General features: G+C 40.0%; 1 protein-coding gene and 1 pseudogene across 1 annotated transcript; one reads left to right on the top strand and one right to left on the bottom strand.

Moving 5' to 3' along the window:
• Nucleotides 1-2457: 2457 nt before the first annotated feature.
• LOC133061237 (olfactory receptor 7E178-like) lies at nucleotides 2458-3411 on the bottom strand. Its single transcript, XM_061149227.1, has one exon. The coding sequence runs from the start codon at nucleotides 3385-3387 to the stop codon at nucleotides 2458-2460; it is 930 nt and encodes a 309-aa protein (XP_061005210.1). The 5' UTR covers nucleotides 3388-3411.
• A 1229-nt stretch (nucleotides 3412-4640) lies between these two features.
• LOC133062747 (succinate--CoA ligase [ADP-forming] subunit beta, mitochondrial-like) lies at nucleotides 4641-5600 on the top strand (annotated as a pseudogene).
• Nucleotides 5601-19630: the final 14030 nt, after the last annotated feature.

Raw genomic sequence — 19630 nt, 5'->3', positions numbered from 1 at the left:
AACCCACTCCATTATTCTTGCCTGGAAAATCCCATGAACGGAAGAGCCTGATGGGCTACAGTCCATGGGGTCACAAAAGAGCCCAACATGACTAAGAGACCAAACAACAACAACAGAAATAAATGAACTGTTGCTTGCCTCAGGAGTTTATAGAGCTCTCTATGTAAGGTCTGGTGGTCCAGGGAGGAAGGGAAATGGTGGAAGTGTGTGTTGCAAAACGTCTTCAATTTTTCAAAACTTATGCAAGGGCAGAAGTGTAGTATGGAATTTGGCCCCACCCAGAGAGATACCACCTTTGCCCCAGCACCTGGCAGGTAATCATTAAATGCTGGAAATTTCCTTAGTGATAGGAGTGATGTTATTCATCCTGGTTATTCATAGTGGGTAATGTGGACAATACCTGATAGTTTATGCTGATGAGATCACTGAAGATGGGGTATAGCCGTGCTAACCATTGAATGAATAGAGCTTTGGGCAAAATGACATCAACTCAACCTGGAAGCTGGAAATTGAGTTCAACCATATGGGCAATAATTTAACTAATTGTGTTTATGTTATAAAGGCTCTATAAAAATTCTAGACACTGAAGCTCAAGTCAGCTACCTAGTTAGCAATATTGTTTTCATATATTATCACACCCTTTAGCCAGGAAGAGATAATGGGTCTGGACTCTGCAGAGAGCGGATAACAAGAACCTCCATCTATGGGACTTCTAGGTCCAACCCTATGTGTATCTTCCTTTGGTTCTAATTTGTATCCTTTGCTATAATAAAACTAATATTATAAGTATAGAATTCTCCTGAGTTTTGTGAGTCATTCTAACACATTACTGAACCCGAGGGATTCCCCTTAATTTGACTATTCTAGAAAATTATTGAATGTGAGGAAGTCCCTGATTTGTATAAGTAAGGGCGGTACCGGGAACCCTTGAACTTTTAGCTGGTGTCTGAAGTGAAGGCAATCCCATGAGGAGTGTTCCCTTAAGCTTTGTGGCTTGGCAAACTCTTTGCAGCAAGGCAGGGGGTGAAAAAAAATTAAGCCAAGTTGAAGCCCCTCAAAGGTCTCTGAAAACCACCAGAGAGCTCTGGAGCTAGAATGATCCCTTAGAGTTGGCTGGAGTTGGGACAGTGGAGATAAATGCTTACATCTCCACATCATATAGGCATTGGATATGGGCTGCCTGGTGGCTCTCAGTAGCTGAGGCAGATTGCTTTAGGAGTTGATTGCAGAGAGCTGAGACAACATTGGAGAAATATGTCCCTCATTCTAACAGTAGATATTTTTTTATTGTGGTAAAATAACATAAAATTTACTGTCTTAATGATTTCCAAGTAAACGTAACATGGTTTTACAACCATCACCACCATCCGTCTGAAGAACTTCTCATTTTCCCCCATCTGAAACTCTGTCTGCACTAAACACTGACTCCCCATTCCTCCTCCCAAAGCCTCTGGTAACCAACATTCTAATCTCTGTCTGCATGTGTCTGACTACTTTAGGTACCTTATATAAGTGGAATCTTTCCATTTTTGTTCTTTGTGTCTGGATACATAATATGATTGGGGATATGGTGGTTGGAATTGGAAGAATTATCAGAAAAGTTGGTAATTGACTTTGGTAGATACTCTTCCATCTACTCCTTGGGAAGCATACATGTCAGGTTTCCTAGGAAAGTCCCAGTTGATAACTCAGTATTAATCATGTCTCATTTCAATTTCAAAATACCCTAGTTTGAACAGGAAATTAGTCATCCTATTTGCTCAAAAATCTGGCCAAGACTATTAAACAAAAATGCACTAAATATTTTGGTCCTTAAGGTAGAGTCTAGATCCTCAAATCAAGGTGTAGGCCAAAAAAATCATAGGAAAAGTATAGAAACAATAAATAAGAAGAAAGCAAGAGCTATGATTATTTTGCAGTGCTAGAAATAAAACTCCCTGTGAACAGAGGTCCTGGATAATGTATAAAGAGAGTGAGAAGGGTATACTGATGTGCTTCACGAAGTCCAGATGAGCTATGACTTGTGTGGGAAGTCCAAAATAACTTATTATTTCCATTAAAGCTATTCTAAGAGGAAAAATGGGGCTTCCCTGGTGGCTCAGTGGTAAAGAATCCACCTACCAATGCAGGAGATGCCAGTTCGATCCCTGGGTCAGGAAGAAACCTTGGAGAAGGAAATGGCAACCCATTGCAGCATTCTTGCCTGGGAAATCCCATGGACAGAGGAACCTGGCAGACTCCAGTCCATGGGGTCACAAAGAGTCAGACATGACTGAGCGACTAAACAACAATTTCAACAACAAAAGGAAAACTTGTGTAAACAGAAAGCAGAATGCTAAATAGGTACAAATCACTATGGGACTGCAGATTCAGAATTTCTTGTTGCACATATTTGAATTTACTGCCTTTCCCAGTATTTTTTTCCCAGGAAAAAAAATGTTGACACAGGTATTAAAATTAGGCCATTCTGATGATAATCCCCCATAGGGCACTCTTGATGTCCCTGTTCCTTAGACTGTAGATGAAGGGGTTCAGCATAGGGGTGACCACAGTGTACATCACCGAGACCACTGCACTCTTCCTGTGGGAAGAAGAAACAGTGGAGCTGAGATATACCCCAAGGGCTGCTCCATAAAATAAGCAAACAACTGACAGATGAGAACCACAGGTGGAGAAGGCTTTGTACTTCCCATCTGATGAGGAGACTCTCAGAATGGAGGATATAATCCTAATATAAGAGTAAAGTATCCCCGAGAGTGGAACTCCAGCCAAGATGGCACCAATGAAATAGATTAATATGTTACTGGTGGAGATGTCAGAACAGGCAAGGTTGAGAAGTTGAGAAAGCTCACAAAAGAAATGAGGGATTTCCACATCTGCACAGAAGGTAAGCCTTGACATCATCAAGTAGTGAAGCTGAGAGTTCAAAAGGCTGATGGAGAATGACACCAGGACCAACAAGCCACAGAGGCGGGGGTTCATGATGACCAGGTAGTGCAGAGGGTGACAGATGGCCACCAACCGGTCATAGGCCATCACTGTCAGAAGGAGACTCTCCAAACATGCAAAAAGAGAAAAGACGGTCACCTGAGCTAGGCATCCTGCGTAAGGGATGGATTTGCTCTGTGTTTGGAGGTTCACTAGCATGTTGGGAACAGTCGTGGTGCTTATACCAATGTCAGCCAAGGACAGATGGGACAGGAAGAAGTACATGGGGGTGTGGAGGTGAGAATCAGAACTGACAACCAGGATGAGGAGCAGGTTCCCGAGCACAGTGACCAGGTACGTGGACAGGAAGAGTCCAAAGAGGAGGGTCTGCAGGTCTGGATCATCTGAGAGCCTCAGGAGGAAGAACTGTGAGACACGCGTACGATTGTGTGGTTCCATGAAGAAGGGACACCTTTTTAAAGAGAAGAAGATGTTGAATAAACAACAGAAATATAGAGACACAGATATAAGTGTACAGAGTTTGGATTTGAACAATTCAGAATTCAGAAATAGTATGCATGCATGCATGAGGACCATACAGTACAATTCATTGAGCAATATTTCTCAGTGTGAACACATCTTTACTAATGCTGAAGACATTCATTTTTTTCTTCATGCATCTATTTTAGAAGCATGGGACCAAAGAATATTAGAGAAGAAAGGACATTTTGAGATCACAAGGCCATGAACACAGTAATATATCTGTACCCTAACTTTGAGAGAAAGATATAGAATAAAAAGTATTCTTCTCTTTTAACAGATTATTATAATTAAAGTACAAGAAACAGCAGTCAAAAGTACTATATCTTATTCAAAAGCAGTACAAGAAATTCCCTTGATTTGCACTGTAGTCCCAGAGAGCTAAAAAGCACTGTCTCTGGATTCTAAATTAAAATCAAATGTTCACAATCAGATAGCATTTGTACAGGCTAATTAATTTCAAGGGCTTTTCATCTTTATTTATATTTATTTATCTCATCTTTATTTCATCTTTATGATATTCATCTTCCATGGAAGTAACTGCTCATTCAAATATGTGGGTTGTCTGGTCAATGTCTCTTTAAATATAACTCAAATATAAATATTTGACCTTGATGGACTCCACATTTTGATAAGTATATTTTTGTTAAAAGTGTAAAATCATATGGCATCCACGATCCTGAAGATAGCATTAATGTATGATGCACCAATTATTAAGTAATAATTAAATTTTAATAAATACTTTGAAGTTTTTTTTCATTGTTGTAGTGTTTTTCTCAGTGCTATATACTCTCAGAGAAAGGTTTGAGGTTGAGTTTGCATTTTACTGTTTTTGTTTGTAGGGCTAGGAAAACTTCTTAATTGTGTCTTTACTCCTAAGCGTTTGTAAAGGGTTGACTTCTCATCAAATCCAGTCCTCTTAAGAATAGTTGAAAAATTTAAGAACAAAGCCCAGTCTCAAACCCTAAATTGGTCTTCTTATGCCAGATTAAGAGCTGTTCAAGTAGTTCTTTCTTATGGAGGAATCAAGTTTCAATCAACATTGAACGCCCTGAAGGCAACTCAAGTCTTCATTTCTCCCGACAGGTCAAAATATGAGTGTAATTGGGAAAAATCAAAATGGGAAAAAATAGTAATATCACAAACAGTTGGGTAGTTTGTGCATCTGTAAAATGGGTACATTAATTGAACTGAACTTACAGGTTTGCTATAAGCAATTAAAGTACTCACAGTTACAAGCAACTGGTCACCATAGTCCAGCCTAGCTAACATATAAAATTAGCTTTCACATGCCCTTTTAACCTCCCAACTTCTGTCAGCTATACTTTGGAGGCTTGTTTTAATATCCAGGATAAGTTTAATTTAAAAGTTGAGAAACCAAAAACTATGTATGTATCTCAATTTAATTGAACTTGCAGTCATTATAATGTTGATGTAGCTATCACAAAAAGGAAGCTGTGCCTTACTTGTCTAATTAAAAAAAAAAAAAAAAAAAAACTAGCTGCGCGCGGCACCCAGGAGACTTGGTCGGACTGAGAAATTGCGGCCTCCGTGTTCCACAGCCGGCTCTTGGCTGCCGCCACCCTGAGGAGCCACCGACCCGGACCGCGCTGCCGGCCGCCGCCCAGGTCCTAGGAAGCTCTGGATTGTTTGACAACCATGGAGTCCAAATACAGCATCAACAGCAAAGGAATCTCTCGCTGCATGAATACCTGAGTATGGAATTGTTGCAGGAAGCTGACGTCTCCATTCCCAAAGGACACGTGGCTAAGTCACCAGATGAAGCTTATGCAATCGCCAAAAAATTAGGTTCAAAAGATGTTGTGATAAAGGCGCAAGTTTTGGCTGGTGGCAGAGGAAAAGGAACATTTGAAAGTGGCCTCAAAGGAGGAGTGAAGATAGTTTTCTCTCCAGAAGAAGCAAAAGCTGTTTCCTCACAAATGATTGGGAGAAAGTTGTTTACCAAGCAAACAGGAGAAAAGGGCAGGATATGCAATCAAGTATTGGTTTGTGAATGAAGATATCCCAGGAGAGAATACTACTTTGCAATCACAATGGAAAGGTCATTTCAAGGCCCTGTATTAATCAGAAGTTCTCACGGTGGTGTCAACATTGAAGATGTTGCTGCTGAGACTCCCAGGGCCGTAGTTAAAGAGCCTATTGATTTCATAGAAGGCATCAAAAAGTTCCTCAGTACCTCTGAGGAACTGATTTGTACATTGTGTACTAGGCATGATATTTGCATATAATAAAGTGATCTAAAGATTAAAAAAAAAAAAAAACTAGAGGGAATTTTGCTCTCCCTGCATGATCTTATTCCCTAGCACTTCAGTTATTTCTCAAGTTAAACACATCATAAGTTGGGTAAATGTGTTTTCTTTCAGTGTTTCCATAACATTTATATTGATTTATATATTCATAAGAAGTTTTCTTGAAAACTTTACTACATACTATCTATCATAGATGAGTTCCTATTTACCACTCTATGAAATACGTGTATTTCAACACATAATATAATGTATGATGTTACCTGAGGGATAAATTTTATTTTCCTTTTCAATTTTTTATTATGACACAGCTAAGAAAATTCTTGCACCCCTATCTATATTACACAAATAGAAATCCCAAAAGACATACGCATCTAAGATTATTGTTTGAGTTTTAAAAATTGAAACATGTGCAGTTTTCCTATTCCTATCTTGTTTTCCTTGTGTGATAAAAAAAAAAAAAAATCACACCAAAGCAAGTGCATGCTCTGATTATCAAGGTATAAAATTAGAAAGATCTCTGAAATCTCACTGGCAATGGTCTTTTCATGATAAAATCACAGGAAAATTCCCATTTGTATAGGGAATAATATTTCTGTAACTCAAATGTTCTAGATGGGCTGGAAAATGCATTCCTATTCACAGAAAACCCTATCTTCCATAGTATTCATACAATAAAAGCCCCTGAAAACCACTTAGTCGATTTGTTGATTCACAGATCCAAATTCCCAGCAGAAGAAGTCCATGGTTTTATTTCCATTTGATCATCTGGGACTAAAGCAGGTTTCAGAAGAAAACAAGCAATCCACTCTGGTGGGACAGAGTCCTGGGACTGGAATTGGGAGCCCTTGTCTGAGGCCCACACCTTTCACACACTAAATATGGAGTGTGCGTAAATCTCCCTACCTGTCTGCACAGGTATTCTTTACATTTTGAAGTTGGGCCAATAACACCCATTTGTAGGACATGTGGGGTGTCAAGGAAGGGCTAATTTCCCCTTCTACCCTTCTGGAGTTCTTGTGGCTGGACTAATAATAAAATTAACACAGGGCACATTAACAGGAGAAAAGGGAATCAGATGTTAATTTGTGTACTTGGAGGTCACATAAAAATGGAACCTAAGAAGTGGCCAAAGCAGGCGGCTTTCATCTTCTTTAGAAAAAGAAACAAAACATTTGTAAGAAATTGACAGGACAAAGAAACTTAGGCTTTGAGTATTTCATTAGTGAAGAATCTAAACAGTTTGAGCTTGAGGTAGTATATTGAAGAAATAATGAGTTTTGTTTAAACAGCTTTCTGGGCCCTAAATTCCCTATGTCTGACAATAAGGATATCCTCCCCCTAGCTAGGGCTTCCCAGGTGGCTCAGTGGTAAAGAATCCATCTGCCAAGGTAAGAAGATGCAGGAGACACGGGTTTGATCCCTGAGTCTAGAAGATCCCCTGGTGAAGGAAACAGCAACTCACTCCAGTATTCTTGCCTGGGAAATCTCTGATGGGCTACCGTCCGAGTTACAAAGAGTCAGACACGACTGAACAACTGAGCACTCATATCTCCCTCTAGATATAGGGAGTGCCCCTTTCGTATGAGAGATTTTCCTCCTTCTCAAGGAGACAGAGGAGAATCAGAATTTCCTTTTTGCACTGGCTGCTTCGGAAGCAACTTCATTTCAAACTGATCAATAGATCATTGCGGTATGCTTTGTGGTAACCCATCCTGATCCCCAGTAGAGGTATCTGACGAGGTCAGCACTTAAAAAATATTCTGTCATAGGTTTTGAATCAGACTTTGAATCATTACTGGAGTCGTTGGGTATTGATGAAGCACAATCCTAATAAAATTTAATGATCTTATATTCTATTTTATGTAGGAGAGGTAGAAGCCTATTATATCCCAAGAAATTTATTTGCAGAATGAATGGAAATCCAAAAATGTGTCTTAGTCCACATGATCAGATTGACTTCCCTCCTTTCTTTCTTTTTAAATATTTATTTGTTTATTTTTGGCTGTGCTAGGTCTTGGTTGCTGTGCACAGGCTTTTCCAGTTGCAATAAACAGGGATTACTGTCTAGTTGCGGTAGACAGTTTCTCACTGGGGTGGCTTCTCTTGTTTCAGAGCACGGGGCTCTAGGGCATGTGGGCTTCAGCGGCTGCAGCACACGGGCTCAGCAGTTGTGGCATGGGCTTAGTTGCCCTGTGGTATGTGGGATCCTCCTACACCAGGGATCAAACCCGCGTCCCCTGCATTGGCAAACAGACTCTTGTCCACTGCATCACCAGGAAAGCCTTCTTCTTTCTTTCATTGTCTCTCTCTTTCTTTCCCTCTCTCTCTTTTTAATTTTTGTGAGTCACAATTTTTTTAAAATAATTGAACGTTGTAGATTCTATTAAATGGAAACTGACGAGCCCCTTAGAAAGTGACACAGAGGCATACAAGCACTGTTTCATCTTTTGTCTCGTCCAGCAAGACATTGCTGGAAGGAATGAAAAAACAATCAGGAAAATGCCCAGTGCCTGGAAGTTTTATAGCCCACACTCTGTTTCTGAGAACTAAGGTCTATCAGTATCCAACAGAGATTTTTGTTCTTGTACCCTATTCTGTGTAAGAAAGGAAACGCTCAGAGGAACCTAAAATAGATAAGTATCAGTTGTTTCCCTATAGACAGTCAGAATCCACTAGCATTAAAAAAAAAAAAAAAGTAAAATGTTATCTCTGGCTTCTCTGGTGGCTCAGTGGTAAATAATCTGCCTGCAATACAGAAGACAATCGATCCCTGAGTTGGGAAGATCCCCTGGAGAAGGAAATGGCAACCCACTCCAATTTTTTTGCCTGGAGAATTCCATGGACAGTGGAGCCTGGCGGCTACAGTCCATAGGGTTGGAAAAGTCAGACAAGACTGAGCAACTAAACAACAACAAAATGTACTCTTAGAATCTAGGGAAAACCAAATATCAGATCACTGGTTATTTTAGTTAAGTAACAGGGACTTAGACTTAAGGATAATATTAATAATAAAACTACCTAAAATTTACTTTGCTTTAACTGTAATGCCTCCTTCACACATCTAGGCACATGTTAGAATCCATCTTCTTTCATGCTTTGTCAACACAGTTGTATCAACTGGATATCAATTTAGATGGCAACATTGAGGATCAGAGATGCTAAGGACTTGCTCAGTGTCATTCAGATAATAAATAGATAAGATTCAAAATTAGACTGTGGGTCTCTGAGGTCCATGCACTGAACTTGTTTACTCTGTTTCCCCACACTTCAGGGAGTTTAAGCAGAGGATCCCAAGGCTCTTCCAATCTTTCTACAGGACACAGTTCTTGTTTCCTGCCTAAGAATACAAACCAACACCCTGACACTATACTCCCTTAGTGATCAAGAAGAAAATTACAAGAATAAAAGAGCAAGTGGACAGGGAAGCAAAATCAAAGAGCAGGGACAAGAGAGAGAACTGCCTTGAAGTGCATGAGCTCATTCTTCCTGGAATCCCCACCTCTACCTTCCTTCCTTAGTTGTTAAGCAGGTACCACCACTGCTTTCCACTGTGTCTACCATGAACCCCTAAAGGAAGAGCCCAGTGAGCAGAACGTCTCTGCCTGGGATGAAAGGGAAGAGAGTTTGCTTTTTGTTGTTTTTGTTTATAGTGGCTAGGAAAATCATCTTAAAGATGTCTCAAATCCTAAAACATTTTAAAAGGTTGATTTCTCATCAAATTCAATCCTCTTAAGAACAGTTGAGAAATTTAGGACCAAAGTCAGGTACCAAACTCTAAACTGGTCTTCTTGTGCTGGCTTAGGAGTTTTTCAACTCCATATTTCTTTATAGAGAGTTTGCATTTCTCCTACATTCAGTCCTGGAATACAGGCTGTATTAGCAGGGGAGGATATTTTCTAGGTGCCTTATGTATAGTTTCACCGTCTTCATTCAAATCTGACTTTACGCTCTTTTCCACTCCAGGGCCTGATAAAAATTTCATAAAAATATCGTGTTCCTATCCTCAACTGTAAAATGATGCTCAAGCATGTTGTAGGAGAGGTAACACAGATAAAAGGAAACAAGCAACAGAAAAATTTAGCTTGGCTCCTGGCAGCTGGAATCCAAAGTAAAGGTTTGTGATACTATGGTTCCTGATATCATTTTCATCACTAGCATCTTCATGATCATCTCGAGTGCTTAAGCCCAGTTTGCTGCTGCTAAGCTGCTAAGTCACTTCAGTCGTGTCCGATTCTGTGCGACCCCTTAGACGGCAGCCCACCAGGCTCCCACGTCCCTGGGATTCTCCAGGCAAGAACACTGGAGTGGGTTGCCATTTCCTTCTCCAATGCATGAAAGTGAAGTCGCTCAGTTGTGTCTGACTCTTAGCGACCCCATGGACCGCAGCCTACCAGGCTCCTCCATCCATGGGATTTTCCAGGCAAGATTACTGGAGTGGGGTGCCATTGCCTTCTCCGAAGCACAGTTTAGAAGGACCTATTTCTTTGTCAGGTAGAACAGATGGGGATGGAAGACAGTAAGTGTGGGATGAAATAGAATTTTAAATAAACAATATTATAGAGCAATTGTCCTTCAATTTAAAAAAATAGAAATAAAAAGAGAATTTTAAATAAGGTCCTATGATCCCCCAACACACACAACAAATCAACTTCATAAGCCTTTGACCTTATCTATGTATTTTGGTGCCCTCCCACTGGCTGTCTCAACTGTCCCACTGCCTTGACGGTGGTCAAACATGCTCCCCCATCCCTCCTGCCTTCAGTGTCTTCCACTGCACTTGGCACTCTCTGGGCTGTGGCTGTGTTTCTGCTGGACCAAGACAGGATTACAGACGGGCTGCCCCTCTCCTACCTGCTGTTGGATGAGGGCTGAGGCTGTGTCCTGAGAACTGGCAGCAAAGCAGACTCAGGAATGGAACTCCTGGTGCAGACCACAGCTCTGGGAAGCTGAGATACACAGGTATGGGACTCACTGGAATGGAGCTGGCTATTTGAAGGGCTGGGAAGCACAGGTTAATTATTTACAGTGGTGCAGGCTCGAGGTCTCCATGCACATTGCAGATAATTAGACAAATTGGTCCATGGTCTCTCAAACTCTAAGGATTTGCTAATTTAATGAAGGATGAAAATTTCAAGAGTAAGTACTAGTAAGGATCTTGATCCTTCCTCTCTTCACAAGGAGACTGACCTCTCTCCTTATCTCTGATGTCCAAGTTGTTTATCTGATGTCCAAGTTGTTTATCAAAAATGTCAACATTTCCTTTTTAAATATATATATATATATATAATTTTTCAGATTCTTTCTCATTATAGATTTTTATACATTGAATATATATATTGAATATAGCTCCTATGCTATACAGTAGGTTCTTGTTTATTTTATATACAATAGCATGTATATGTTAATCCCAAACTTCCAATGTATCTCTCCCCTTCCTTACCCGTTTAGTAACCATCACTTTGTTTTTTGTGTCTGTGAGTCCGTTTCTGTTTAGTAAGTAAATCCATTTGCATCATTTTTTTAGATCCTGCATATAAGTGATGTCATATGATACTTGTCTTTCTGTAACTAGCATACTTCACTTAGCATGGTAATCTCTAGGTTCATCCATGTTACCGTGAATGGCATTATTGCATCCTTTTCTTTGACCGAGTAATATTCCATTGTACATATGTACCACATGTTCTTTATCCATTCATCTATTGATCAATATTTAGGCTGTTTCCATGTTTTGGCTAGTGTAAATAGTGCTGCAATGACTATTTGAGTGCATGTATCTTTGGAACCATGATTTTCTCTGAATATAGGCCCAGAAGCAGAATAGCTGAATCACACATTAGCTCCATTTTTAGATTTTCTAAAAAAATAATTTTGGAGTATAATTGACTTATAATACTGTGTTCATTTCTGCTCTCCAACAAAGTGAATCAGTTATACATATGCATTTATCCACTTTTTAAAAGATTTTTACCTATTTCCAAAGCAGGCATAGAGAAGCAGGTGGACACAGAGGGGGAGGGGAGGGAGGGACAAACTGGGAGGTTGGGACTGACATATATACACTATCATGTGTAAAATTGATAGCAGATGGGACCCTGCTATAAAGCACAGGAAGCTCAGCTCCGTGTGACCTAGATGGGTGGGATGGGGGCGGTCGGGAGGAAGATCCAAGAGGGAGGCAATATATGTATATATATATAACTGATTTACTTCATTGTACAGAAGAATCACAACACTGTAAAGCAATTATACTTCAATAAAAATAAAATAAAATTGATTACAACATTTTATTGATATTTTCTTATGCCATATGAGAGACAACTTTTTAAAAAATTTATTTCTGACTGTGCTGGATCTTCATCGCTGTGTGGGCTTTTCCCTAGCTGCAGCAAGCAGGGGCGACTCTCCAGCTGCGGGGCCCCGGCTTCCGTTTCTGTGGCTCCTCTTGTTACAGAGCACAGGCTCATTGCGCCTGGGCTTCAATAGTAGTTGCAGCGCTCGGGCTCAGCAGTTGTGGTATGTGGGCTCTAGGGTGTGCTAGCTTCAATAATTGTGGCACACAGGCTTAATAATTGTGGCTCATGACCCCTAGAGCACGCGGGCTTCCGTAGTTGCAGTTCACAGGCTCTAGCTCATGAGATCAGTAGTTTTGGCTCATGAGCTTCGTTTTCCGGCAGCACATGGAACCTTCCCAGAACAGGGATCGAACCTGTGTCCCTTGCACTGGCAGGTGGCTTCTCGTCCACTGTGCCACTAGCGGAGTCCTCTACTTCTGTTTTGTAAATAAGTTCACTCGTACCCATTTTTTTTAGATTCCACATATAAGCGTTATCACATGATATTTTTGTCTTTCTGTGTCTGACTTACTTCACTCAGTATGACAAACTCTAGAGCCATCCATGTTATTGCAAATGGCTTTATATTGTTCTTTTTTATGGCTGACTAACACTCCAATGTATATATATTCCACATCTTTGTCCATTCCTCTGTTGATGGACAATTAGGTTACTTCCGTCCAACCAGTCCATCCTAAAGGAGATCAGTCCTGGGTGTTCATTAGAAGGACTGATGCTGAAGCTGAAACTCCAGTACTTTGGCCACCTCATGCGAAGAGTTGACTCATTGGAAAAGACCCTGATGCTCGGAGGGATTGGGGGCAGGAGGAGAAGGGGACGACAGGGGATAAGATGGCTGGATGGCATCACCGACTCGATGGGCATGGGTTTGGGTAGACTCCGGGAGTTGGTGATGGACAGGGAGGCCTGGCGTGCTGCGATTCATGGGGTTGCAAAGAGTCGGACATGACTGAGTGACTGAACTGAACTGAACTGATGTCCTGGAAGGTGTGCTTCCCTGGTAGCTCAGTCAGTAAAGAATCTGCCTGCAGTGCAGGAGACCTGAGTTCGATCCCTGGGTTGGGAAGGTCCCCTGGAGAAGGAAATGGCAACCCACTCCAGTATTCTTGTCTGGAAGATTCTATGGACAGAGGAGCCTGGTGGGCTACAGTTCGTGGGGTCACAAGAGTCAGACACAACTTAGCAACTAAACCACCACCACCATATCCTGGCTATTGTAAATAGTGTTGCAATGAATATTGGGGTGCTTCTATCTTTTTGAATTATGGTTTATCCAGGAATATGCCCAGGAGTGAGATTGCTGGGTCATATGGTAGTTTTATTTTTTCGTGTTTAAAGGACACTTTATACTTTTCTCTACAGTGGCTGTAAATAGTACCTGAGGTTTCCTTTATCTCCACGCCCTCTCTGGCATTTATTGTTCATAAATTTTGTTGATGATGACCATTCTGACCTGTGTGAAGTGATAACTCACTGTAGTTTTGACTTGCATTCCTCTAATAATTAGTGATGATGAGCATCTTTTCATGTGCCTTTCAACCATTGAGCTGTTGTTATATTTTGGAGATTAATCCCTTGTCTGTTGCTTCATTTGCAAATGTTTTCTCCCATTTTGAGGATTGTCTTACTGTTTTGTTTATTATTTCCTTAGATATGAAAAATCTTTTGAATTTAATTAGATCCTACTTATTTTTTTATTTGCATTACTCTAGGAGGTGGATGACAAAAGATCTTGCTGAAATTTCTGTCAAAGGACGTTCTGCCTATATTTTCCCCTAAAGAATTTTATAGTTCCTGCCTTACATTTAGGTCTTTAATCCGTTTTAGTTTATTCTTGTGTATGATATTAGGAAGTGTCCTAATATCATTCTTTACATGTAGCTGTCTAGTTTTCCCAGAACCACTCATTGAAGAGACTTTCCTCCACTGTATATTCTTGCCTCCTTTGTCATAAGTTAGGTGACTACAGAGGGTGTGGGTTTATCTCTGGGCTTTCTATCTTATTCCCTTGATTTATAGTTCTATTTTTGTGCCAGTAACATACTGTCTTGATTACTGTAGCTTTACAGTATAGTCTGAACTCAGAGATCCCAATTCTTCCAGCTCCAGTTTTCTTTCTGCAGATTGCTTTAGCTATTCGGGGTCATTTGTGTTTCCATAAAAATTGTAAAATAATTTGTTCTGGTACTATGAAAAGTACTATTGATAATTTGATAAGGATTGCATTGAAACTATAGATGACTTTGAGGAGTATAGTCATTTTCACAATATTGATTCAAGCCACAGAAAACAGCCAAAAAGAAAGAGCAAAAAAAGATGTGGGGTGGGGACACAAACAGACAAACAAAACCTAAGATAAATAGCAAAGACAAAAACAAATAAACAACAGCAAAAGAGTTAAAAAAAGAAAACGAAAACAAATGGGCAAGCAAAGCCCAAGACAAATGGTAAAAGCAAAAGTAAATAAATAAAAGCAAAACCATATGCTACTACTATGCGTATACCCTGAGGAAACCAGAATTGAAAAAGCCACATGTACCCCAGTGTTCACTGCAACACTATTTACAAAATCTAGGACATGGAGTAACCTAGAAGTCCATCAGCTGATGAATGAATAAGGAAGTTGTGGTACATATACACAATTGAATATTACTCAGCTATAAAAAAAGAATATATTTGAATCAGTTCTAATGAGGTGGATGAACCTAGGGCCTATTTTACAGGGTGAAGTAAGTCATAAAGGGAAAGACAAATATTGTATATTAACACTTATATATGGAATCTAGAAGGATAGTACCAATGATCTTACATGCAAGGCAGCAAAGGAGACACAGACATAAAGAACAAACTTTTGGACTCAGTGGGAGAAGGAGAGAGTAGGATGATTTAAGAGAATAGCATTGAAACGTATAAATTACCATATGGAAAATGGTCAGTAGGAGTTTGGTGTATGATGCACGGCATCCTAAGCTGGTGCTCTGTGACAACCTGGAGGGATGGGGTGGGGAGGGAGGTGGGAGAGAGGTTCAGGATGGAAGGGACACATGTATGCCTATGGCTAATTCATACTGATGTATGGCAAAAACCATCTCAGTATTGTAAAGTAATTATTCTCCAATTAAAATAATTAAAATATACAAATACAAGCAACGCCTGCAGCTCAATTCCAGAAAAATAAATGACCCAATCAAAAAATGGGCCAAAGAACTAAACAGACATTTCTCCAAAGAAGACATACAGATGGCTAACAAACACATGAAAAGATGCTCAACATCACTCATTAGCAGAGAAATGCAAATCAAAACCACAATGAGGTACCATCTCACGCCAGGCAGAATGGCTGCTATCCAAAAATCTACAAGCAACAAATGCTGGAAAGGGTGTGGAGAAAAGGGAACCATCTTACACTGTCGGCGGGAATACAAACTAGTACAGCCACTATGGAAAACAGTGTGGAGATTCCTTAAAAAACTGGAAATAGAACTGCCATATGACCCAGCAATCCCACAGCTGGGCATACATACAGAGGAAACCAGAACTGAAAGAGACACGTGTACCCCAATGTTCATCGCAGCACTGTTTACAATAGCCAGGACATGGAAGCAACCTAGATGCCCATTAGCAGACGAATGGATAAGGAAGCTGTGGTACATATACACTATGGAATATTACTCAGCCATTAAAAAGAATGCATTTGAATCAGTTCTAATGAGGTGGATGAAACTGGAGCCTATTATACAGAGTGAAGTAAGCCAGAAAGAAAAACACCAATACAGAATACTAATGCATATATATGGAATTTAGAAAGATGGTAACAATAACCCTGTATGAGAGACAGCAAAAGAGACACAGATGTGTAGAACAGTCTTTTGGACTCTGTGAGAGAGGGGGAGGGTGGGATGGTTTGGGAGAATGGCATTGAAGCATGTATATTATCATATGTGAAATGGATCACCAGTGCAGTTTCCATGCATGATACAGGGTGCTCGGGGCTGGTGCACTGGGATGACCCAGAGGGATGGGATGGGGAGGGAGGTGGGGGGGTTTCGGGATGGGGAACACATGTGCACCCATGGCAGATTCATGTCAGTGTACGGCAAAACCACTACAATGTTGTAAAGTAATTAGCCTACAAAAATAAATAAATAAACAAATTTATTTTAAAAACAAGGAAGCAAAGAATATATTAATTAACATAATTAATTAATAAAATTAATTAAGAAAAACAAAGAAAATGAAAAAAAAAGCAAGAGAACAATAGACAAAAGAACCCTAAAACAAAAACAAGGAAAAAGCAACAAAGAAAAGTAAAAATAGAAAAAATTAAAAATATTTTTTAAATTTTTTAGTTAAATAAATAAAAATATAACAATAAGAGAAACGACAGAACAAAGCAAAATAATAATATTTTCCTGGCATCTCAGCTGTCAGTGTCTTTGCCCCCACCAGGAGCCACAGCCAACCTCTGCCTCCCCTGGAGACTTTCTAACATCTCTAAGTAGGTCTCTGGACCCGCTGCGGGCACTGTGGGGGCAGCTTAGACTCTGACCTGGCCCAGCTCCCACATGTACTTGCCCCCAGAGTCCACAGCTGCTCCCGCTACACAGGTCTCAGTTGCAGGAACACTCAGTCTACTCAGACTTTTCATAGATGACCACAGGAATTTAACCTGCAATTGCAAGGAAAGATTTTTGTTCCTCTTCCTTAGTTGCCACACCGCTGGGGCTCAGCTGTGGTTTTAGCCTGACCTCTGTGTATTTTCTCCTGAGGCTGCCCTGGAGCTCAAATCTGCCTGTGAGGACAGGGCGTGGTGGGGGCAGCATAGCTGCCCGGGGCTGTGGGAGCCGCAGCTACGCCAAGCGCGTGGGGAAGCCGGCAGCCACAGGCATGGACGATCCAGCCCTGCTGGGGGCCTTTACTAGCACCTGGTGGCCGGCATGATAGAGTCCCCCCAACCCTGGTCAGAAAACATACCTTTTAATTCAATTTTTTAAAAGCTCAAGCCTCAGCAAAATTAATCTATAACTTTTTCAGATTTAGGCATAGTAGAGAAATTACCAAGAAAATCCACGAAATTCTGCTTTACAAATCAGAATACAAAATTTTTCTTGGGGGAGAAGCAGATCACTATTAAAATAGAATATTGCAGACGCTATTAAAATAGAATATTATTGCAGAATAATATTATCCTTATTAAATAATAAGGACAATAAGGATAATATTATTCTTATTAAAATAGAATAATGTGTTGGTATTATTATTTTTTCCCAACTAAATTGATATACAATTGACCAATAATGGGCTTCCCTGGTGCTTCAGATGGTAAGAATCTCCCTGCAATGCAAGAGACCTGGGTTCAATCCCTGGGTTGGGCAGATGCCCTGGAGAAGGAGATGGCAACCCACTCCAGTATTCTTGATTCTTGCCTGGAGAATCCCATGGACCGAGGAGCTTGGTGGGCTATAGTCCACAGGGTCACAAAAAGTCGTACACCACTGAGCAACTAACACTTTCACTTTCACTTTGACCAATGATATTGTGTAAGTTTAAAGTTCAGAATGTGATGATTTGATACAGTAAGAAACTTTCAGTTATAAAATACAGTACGGTTAACTAAAGTCACAGCGCTGCACATTAGATCCCTGGAACTTATCATCTTATAACTGAAAGTTTGTATGCTTTGACCAGCATCTCTCTATTTCTCCAACCCCATTGCCTCTGGTAGCCACCATTCTACTCTGTTTCTGTGAATTAAGTTTTTTAGATTCCACGTGTAAATGAGATCATGCAATACTTGTCTTTCTTTGACTTATGGAAAATATGCATACTACTGCCTTTCACTGACATTGTATTTTGTCAAAACAATTAAAATGAAGAACCATAATTTAATTCAAAGTCCCCCTAAAGTGAAGCAAAAGATACATGTAATCTATTGTGGAGAAATTGGAAAAGATGGTTATGAGTCTAATAAAAGAGCATGAACTCTCTCTCATTGAGAATAGTCACAACTGATTCTAGAAAATACAACAGTCTACTGTGCAAAATGTATAAAACAGAAATTAAGGTATGGTAAACATTCAATGACTCTAAAGGTGAAATGCCCTCAAGTGCTTGAATTTTACATTTAACTATAAATACATTATTTGTACCCAATAGATAAACTATGTTTCACACCTAAAATTGGAATCAAGTTTTCTAATATCAGCTAGAGCTATTTTTTCTTGTAACTTTAAAAATGTCTGAAATTAATTAGAAAAGGAGTGTGTATATATGTGTGCAAGATATATGGAAGGGAGTTGAGATGGAACAGGTGAGAGAGCTGGATGATAATACCTGGTCTAACAGTGTCAGTATCATTATTAATTTTTCTCCTCTATAATCTTGGTCTTTAAGGGTTTGCACAGCCCAGGGATAAGAATGACACGAAAAATATTTGTCTAATGAGAAGCTCTGGATATTGATTCCCAGGGATATAGCTCTTGTAAGCAGTCAGCCTGTGAAACCTCATTCAACAGCCCTTGACTACTCAGGAAAGGCACACCTGAACCTCCTCCTAGAGATGAACCTTCTTGACCAAAAGCCCATTGTTTCACTTGTTCTCCCTGCCCTTCTTGATGACAGAACTGTCTCCAATATCCAGGTGTCCTGTCAAGCATCATTCCACAATGATGCCAGCCAGGTAACTTAAAGTTCCTTCTTTAATATTTTTGTAATGAGATCAGGTGTTCTATGAAAAATTTATCTACAGGAAGCAATGAGCAGAGTACATGCATGAAATGACCAGAACCAAGTGTCCTACGAGACTCCAGCCTGACTGTTTCCTTGTTGACAAGTTCTCATGTATATATCAATACCCACCCAGTTCTCAATCTTCTGGTCTCCTATTTTCTCTAAAAAAGATGAAAAAAATTCATTATCTTCCTGGGCAGAAATCTGCCCCTTCTGAAACAAGGTAACTATTGTACGATTTTCTGACATTTAAATGGCTTGGTGGTCATAGGGCAAAAGGTTTGATTGACTTCTTTAATTTCCTTTCATACACAGGAGTGTGTTTCATGCACAGGAGTGTGTTTATATTATCCCTGTAGCTGGGCTGTGAAGATGCAGGGAAGAAAGTGTAGATACAGATACTCTTAGCTCACTGCCTTCTTAGTACATCTGTTTCCCTTTATAGAATTACCAGTTTTTTCATATAAGAACCACAGAAGTAGCATGACAAATGGAAAAATAAATGACCATACTTCAACTCATTCCAGAAGCAACTGGTGTGGACATTTTTTTTTTAATATTTGTTAGGCTGCATCAGGTTTTAATTGTGGCATGTGGGATTTTCATTGAGTCATAGAGGATCTTTCTTTGCAGCGCATAGAAAGATGTGGCTCACAGGTTTAGTTGCCTCCCAGAATGTGGGATCTTAGTTCCCCAACTGGAGATTGTACCTGCATCCCCTGCCTTGCAAGACATTCTTAACCACTGGACCACCATGGAAGTCCCAGATATTCTGATATGTTAACTTCAAGTCTTTTTAAAATATAC

The sequence above is a fragment of the Dama dama genome, chromosome 9, assembly GCF_033118175.1.
Source record: "Dama dama isolate Ldn47 chromosome 9, ASM3311817v1, whole genome shotgun sequence".
NCBI lineage: Eukaryota > Metazoa > Chordata > Mammalia > Artiodactyla > Cervidae > Dama > Dama dama.
Note: the sequence above shows the minus strand (reverse complement) of the source record. Positions and strands in the feature narration are given on the sequence as shown.